Source organism: Stigmatopora argus, chromosome 9 (genome assembly GCF_051989625.1).
Source record: "Stigmatopora argus isolate UIUO_Sarg chromosome 9, RoL_Sarg_1.0, whole genome shotgun sequence".
Lineage (NCBI taxonomy): Eukaryota > Metazoa > Chordata > Actinopteri > Syngnathiformes > Syngnathidae > Stigmatopora > Stigmatopora argus.
The window spans coordinates 11,085,434-11,092,914 of NC_135395.1; the positions used below are offsets into that span (position 1 = coordinate 11,085,434).

The 7,481-nt window shown below is 38.4% G+C and overlaps 1 protein-coding gene across 1 annotated transcript; it reads left to right on the plus strand.

The window, feature by feature from the left end:
• On the plus strand, positions 1-5,796 carry tmem144b (transmembrane protein 144b). The gene is made up of 12 exons (XM_077610142.1): positions 1-140; positions 239-400; positions 674-796; positions 900-999; positions 1,076-1,156; positions 1,777-1,855; positions 1,929-2,008; positions 3,026-3,144; positions 3,207-3,326; positions 4,295-4,392; positions 4,945-4,998; positions 5,632-5,796. The coding sequence occupies exons 1-12, from the start codon at positions 62-64 to the stop codon at positions 5,713-5,715; spliced, it is 1,179 nt and encodes a 392-aa protein (XP_077466268.1). The 5' UTR covers positions 1-61; the 3' UTR covers positions 5,716-5,796.
• The last annotated feature ends 1,685 nt before the right edge of the window (positions 5,797-7,481 follow it).

Here is a 7,481-nt window from a genome sequence, read left to right on the forward strand (position 1 = left end):
TCTCTTGCTGAATTGAAGCCCGGCAGAGCCCAACCGGTCGGAAATCTTTGAATTTTTTAACATGCTTGCGGCCAAATGTGCTTTACTTGTCGTCTCACTTTTGATTGCCTGTTGCCATGGTGAAGAAGGAAAGGCATCAGGTATGCCGACAAGATAAAATACAATCGAGTTCTGAATGGAGAAACCTTTTCCGTTCCCTCATTATTATTACAAAATATTTTCCCTTTTATTGTCAAAGGTGGCTCTGGAGATGAAGAGGTTGAAACAAAAGGTAGAACATTTGGCCTAAACAGCACCAATAATATGACACATTTCACCTATGGAATTGTGGCAAACTTGGCTGCAATGCTACTCTACGGAAGCAACTTTGTTCCAGTTAAAAGAATAGAGACTGGAGATGGTAAGTGTTTGTTTTTTTATACTGTTGAGTGCAACGAAAAATGGCCTGTAAATGTCAAAGGTACAATCAAGTAAGAATTTAAACCACCAAAATGATGTAGCCTTAACCTACTACTATAATCTGGAGTTTAAGCATTGATAGAGACAAATTCCAAAACAAATAAGTTTGAAGTAGTTTCCTCTAGCTCCACTCATTTCAGCGGTATTGGGGTGATATCCTCATTCTTGTTGACACATGATTGGCTACGTGACTTTTTGGTATTTTGTTGGACAGGAATGTTTTTCCAATGGGTGTACTGCGCAGCCATCTGGACGGTGGCCATGGTTGGCGATGTGATGCTCCACTCTCCCAAATTTTACCCATTAGCAATGCTTGGGGGAGTCATCTGGGCAACAGGTATGATAGAATTGATAAATTAAACTCATAACATTCCGATTTCAGAAACTGCTTACTATCAGCTAACACGGGCAACAAGTTTTATTTTTGTATTTTTTCCCAGGCAGTGTGATGGCTGTTCCAATCGTCAAAGCCATTGGCCTCAGCCTGGGGGTTTTAATCTGGGGTTCATCCAGTCTGTTGATTGGCTGGGCCACTTCAAGGTAACTTCATTTATTTGGAATTGATGTAAAGCTGCCTGCCTGTCCGTCCATCTGATTGGCATACGGTAATGCTCAGGTTTGGCTGGTTCGGGATCCCTGCTGAGAGTGTCTCGCGACCCACGTTAAATTACTGTGGAGTCGGATTGTGTCTGCTCAGGTAAACTATTATTGTTTGAATTAATTGGACAGGTTGTTAATTAAAATATCTGAATGGCTGAGCAATAATTGTGCCTAATTTAAACACCCGTAGTCTATTCCAGTCAACTGTTCAGATAAACAGATACGGTCCAATTTTGTTTTGTGTATTGATGTACTACAAGTCGACTGCACATAATCAAAGCATAGCAGAAATGAGTGAGATTCATGTGAAATTCCAAGTTTTGCCTTCAGCATGCAAATGTTGCCACACAAGCAATGAAAATGTATGTGTCGTGATGTTTCAGGGAATTGTTCATTCACAAATTCCAGCGGCCAAATTGTTTTTATTATAATTCAATAGAAATGCAGAAATGACTTGCCATTCGCGCTTTAAAATCAGGCCACGTCAGATTGGCATGCTGCAATGGTTTGTAATCATAATCAAGGGCATGGGGTGTCTCAGACTGCAGAGTTTTGCCACAAAGCTGCCCAACTGAAACTAATTTCAATACAGTAGTCTATTGATGGGGTTAAGGTTTTGATCCTCTCCTTGATCAAATATACCCAATATGTTGGTTTCATTCATGTTGCGTATTTCCAAGACATAATCAAATGCTCTTCGTTGTGTTTCCATTCCAGCAGTCTTATCTTTTTCTTCGTGAAAACAGATCTGCAGGAGAATGTCAATCCTGAAAGTCTACCTTTGCTCATTGAAAGGGTCAGTATATGTTGTTCATGGTGGTGTCCCTGGCCATGTGAATGAATTGCTTTTGTTATTATTTTTCTTACAGCAAACCAGCTCTGGCAGCTATGGCTTAACCTTACCCAAGTTCTGGATCGATTCTGTCAGTCCTAAACGCAGACGATTAATGTGAGACAACCTCAATTTATTTTGCGGTATTACTATTATCAAATGGACTTTTTTGTTTTGTTGTGTCGACCAATTGGTTTCAGGAGCCAAAATGGTGTCGTGTGAATGTAAGAAAAATTCTCCTCCCCCTCCAAATGATTTGCACTACCAGTGATTAGCCGAGTTTGAAGGCAATAAATGTCAATGCAGCCCAAGTGACAATATCCAAATGACAGCAAGGAAACCCAATGAGCAATTTCCCTTCCACAATACACAAACTTCATCTCTCAGTTGTGGATGAGTGACAGTAACTCAAACCAAATACGGTAACTGGGCCTCATGTGAGGTCATTACTGGTTTTAGCTAAAAGCAAAAGGTGAATTGTCAAACCTTCTTGGAAAACAAGTCCTGTAGAATTGACCGGGAAGTAACGTTTATATGCCCCTTGGTCTGCTGTTTCAAAACAAATAATTTCTTTTGCTGTTGAAAAATTTATGAATTGGTGAATAATCAATAGTAACTTGGCAGGAGGTAGGAGTGCACATGCTCTCGGGAAGTGGGGCTGATTACCTAGAATTTAGGGTTTTATGACTAGAATTTTGGACATCTTTAATCACTGTTGAAAGCAAAAAAACTATTAACACAATGTACGTTTCCCCCACATCCCATTTCGTGCACTGCAGGGACAAATTTGTGACTGATAAAATAACCAGACAAAACGTCACGGGCAAAAACTCTCCACATGACCTCCAACAAGACACTGTGTCAAAGTGTAATTAGCCTCAGTTACTGTTTCAAAACTACTCCAAAATAAACATGCTTTGATTCTTTACACTTTTGTGGCTCCGGACATGATTTATTGTAGCTACATTGATAACCACAAAACTTGTACTCCCAAATGACGCTTTTACGGAGGGCTGAAGTTTCCAATTTGAGTTATTACTACGATTTTTCTGGAACTTGTTCACTAGGATGAAGTATGTGTTCTTAAAATGGAGTTTTGGATGTTGGTGCTGACCTATTTCTCACCATCTTCAGAGGCTGTCTGCTGGCCGTCGTGTGCGGCTTGTTGTATGGCTCTTCCTTCACACCAATTCTCTACATCAAGAGCCATTCATCACACCATGACAGTGTGTTCCATGGAGCCAGCGTTTATGGTACAAATCGGAGAATACGGTGTACAAATGTAATATCACAAATGTTTTGATTCACTCTGCAGACCTGGATTACGTCTATGCCCAGTGCTGTGGGATATTTGTGGCCAGCACGGTGTATTTCATCATTTATTGTGTCGCCATGAAGAGCAGGCCAAGGCTCTATTCCAGGTTAATTCTCCCAGGTTAGTCCTGAAATTATGGTACTGCACTGTTGGAGACAGATTTGGACTAGAGCTGGTCAAAGTACCCAATCTCCTTTATAGCTAAAGTTTTCCTTTAGTTACTGTTATGTGCTCTGAACACTTTTTCATACCACATCAAATGCTTCAAACATTTTCTTCTGAGTGATGGATTTTCTGCATTGAAATAGATGGCTTCTTTCACACTTTTCGAACCAGGATGCATCATCCTCAAAGTAAAGCACCCCTTTCTTGGGGGGGCAAATAAATCAATGATCCGCATAAAAAGAAGCCGGCAGCCGAAGGTCTGACGTTTTTAAAGTGGCTGCTTAGTATGGGACCCACTGCCAATAGTGAAATCTTACCCCTAACTTGTATTTCCTTTTAATGAGGACCAAGTCTGAGAGAAATGACTTCTCTGTGGGATTTGTTTTCGGTAGACCTTGGTAATAAGGTTGCAAGAGTTGACAAGTTGGACTTTCCAATTTATTTTCAGGCAGAAAAAGATGAGAAAAGCAGACTTTCATCAAGCGTCTGGGTTGTCACCCTGAGCCTTTGTCAAATATGATTACTTATTTTTCTGTTCTTCCATCTTGCAGTATCAATGCCTTTTCAAATGCACAAGTGACCTTCAGATAAACTCCTCTACTTAGAGGGACAAAATCCTGACAAGTGAACTCAGTAATGTTGTTGACAAACTGCAGTTAGGAATAGGTAATTTATATAATGGAGAGGGTATGCAATGATTGTATTAATGCATGTCGCAGCACACAACACTGGCTATAATTGAGGCCAAAATGAGCGAGTTCTTTGTATCCAAAGGATATTCCTTTTGAACATAAAGTAAAAACTCTGGGTGGAGCACACCTGATTTGAAAGAGAATAGAAGTGAAGAAAGACAATTGTAAAACTGCAATAGAGTATTCCATTGCAATCTCTTGTGATTTAATAAAATCTGTTGTTCCTACCAGGGCTTTTTTCAGGGTCGATGTGGGGCTTGGCTACATACTGCTGGGTCTTGGCTAACAACTACTTGAGCGTTGTGGTTACGTGTCCTATGGCTACGGCAGTAAGTGCACAATTTAAAACCTTTTGGTTACCTTGGCTGTTAATGCATGCTTTTGTCAGGCTTTATTTACTGCTTTCAATTTTTGTTTTTGTATATGTCCTCTTTTTTAGTATATGAATTTAACGTTTGCATTTATTTTTACCTAATAACATAGTTTTGTGTAACACTTCAAAGAATTGCCTTCAAACTTATTGGACGTCTAATGCTGTCATTTAGTATTTAAAAAAAATCTGTATGGATCCTGGGTTTTAGCATGGTTAGGGACTAGTTTAAAAATAGTCTAAAAGCATAATATATGAAAATTTCCATCGTATAAATCCAAAATGGATTTTCTGCACCCTCCCGCCAGACGTCCAGTGTTCCTATCTCAATCCACCAGTAGCACAAATTCTATTCCGCCTTCAGTCAACTAATACAAACCCAGTCAGGCTTGTTCTGTGTTCTTCCTATGTGCAACAGAGTTTGAAATGTCTTGATTTTAAAAAGGAAGGTTCAAAATTGGGTTACTGTGGGACACTGATGGTATATTTATTTCATAAATGTCTTCAACAGGGATATGGGCTGGTTGCTGCACTATGGGGAAGCCTCGTCTTCAAAGAGATAAAGGTAAATACAGATGTTTTTTTTCTCCTGAAACTCCTGTTGACTCGCTGTTCCCCATTGATGGCACACTGTCAATCCATTTTAAGCCATTGTCATCAGTCTTTCCCTTTTTATATTGGATGTCTACCGCTGTCAATGGCATGCTATTCGTTAAATACTAAGGAGGGAAAAAAAACTAAATGTTGCTTAACCACCATGTATTTGTTTTTGTTCATTTTAAAGTCTCTTTTTATTGAATTATAATTCCACTATAGTATTATATTTATTTGTATTGGTTTTTTAATGGCAAGATTTAATTGCCCAATTAGTTTGCTACATTAATGCAGCCTTATTTTTTGCAAGGTCACCATTTCAAGTTTCACAAAACCATATAGGTTGAGAATTTTCCCAAATATTGCATTTTACATTTTAAGACACTGTCTAAATGACAAGAAAAACAAGCTTGAAATATTCCAATCGCCATGACTGTTGCCTTGCCTTGGGTCTCTTTTGTTCCTTTAATACCGTCATATCCTTATCTCCAATTTTAGGCTTCCTTCCGTCTTTTATTGACTGGAATTCCATCATTTTCGTTGTTCCCTTCATTCCTTCCCTACTATCTTCTAAATCCACTTGGTCTTTTTCATGTGTCCTTAGGGTTTAGTGAATTGCCTAATCTTCTCCTTGGCATCCTGCATGGTATTAATGGGCTCCCTGTTGACAGCTATCTCCAATCTGTAGCACACATTTGCACTTTTTGGATGTACTACAATCATGTTTGTCTTGCATCAGCTTGTCAAATAAATATCAATAAACAACAAACTCTGGCATTCCAATCAGTTCCAACTGGGGCGAGATTCACTTGTCAATATTTGCACTGTGAGCTTCGACTGTAAATATATAATTTATACCGTCATCGGGTGAGGTTTGAAATATTAAAGTAGGCAAGAGAAACCATCGTGCCACACAAGGTTCACTGATGATAAAATTTGGAGATGGTGAGAACTGGGTGCACAAAATCTGCAAAAAATTGCTTTATAATTAGATTTAATGTCATAGAAATCAAAAAGGCTGGCTGTCAAAGATGGGAAATAAAAAAATGTAAGTTCACTTTAACATCAGTTTAAAAAGCAACATGAAATCTAATAGACCATTTTTAGTTACCCACGTCTAAATTCTTTAGGCAGGACATGTTGTACTCTAGGATTCTCATATTCACAGTGGGATTGACCCATTTTAAAAATAGATGAAATCAAAGTCTACAGCCCCTTTTTCAAATGCCAATTTTTGGTCATGTTAATATTTTAGGGATGCTCAAACACCCCTGCAGTACTCTTGTACCTCTGGATTATTTTGTTGAATGTTGCCCTTACCTGTCTCACTGACACTGCCAGTTGTCTTGTCAGTGTTGATTGGTAATGCGAGTCTTTATACTGATGACTCATCTGAGTCTAAAATAATAATGTCAATGTCCCTAATTGAAAACAAAATGAATGCTGGAAGCGTGCGTCAACAATCTTGCCGATGCTGAAAACAATTTTCTGGAAAGTATACAAATGAATTGAAAGGGCAAGGACTTGGATATTTTCCAGACTCCAAGAAGGAAAGCAAAGAGTAGGGGAAGACCACTAGAAAGTCGTAACCTTATTTGGGTTAAGCCACCGACATCATGAGCCCCCTAAAAGGGTTTCAGAGTTTTGTACCCACATTGCGGTGATTTGTAGTTTTCTCTCTGAGAAACACTGGATTTGTTAGTCATGTTTTAATTAGGGATGACTCCATTTCCGTTTACATAAGCGAAAATGGGCCTGATTGTCATTTTGTAAAGATTGTAATCGGGTCAAAAATGATTGGGCTTTATGATGTATTTTTATGTATATTCACTTATTGTTTGCCGTTCACGGCAAAGTTATCTGATCCATTTTCCGGTCCGTCAGAAATCGGGTCCATTCATGTTCTTTTCAGATGCTATTTTGTGAGAAAATTATTTCTTTTTACATATATTCTTAAAATACATGAGGACCATACAGCCTGTGTCAAAGAGTAGTATTGGGAGCCCAAAAATGATACCAGTGAAAAATATACAAAAAACATGTTTCTCAAAAGTTGGAATAATTGTAGTAATACATGTGCAAAATATAGGAAAGAACTGCAAATGTCAAACACTTTTCTGACTTCAACCAAATTGAACCTTCACTTATTTACATTCATGAAATTAACATTCCATGCGCGTGCAGCACATGACAAGTCTAGCAAATCTTTGACATGTTTACCCGGCTGCCATTTGATTGACAAATGAAACCTTTTTGAACTTTTACAAATTGGTTGAAGTTGTCATTATTAGTGAGTTATCCACTTCACATGGGCTCAACAAATTCAACCCAAGATCAGCTGCTTGTATGTTTTTTCCTTATCCTTTCATGAGAAGCAAAAATGCCTCTTGCAAACAGAACTGGATTTCTGATGAATAAATATATCTTGAATGATTAAATCATAAAAGAAAAACA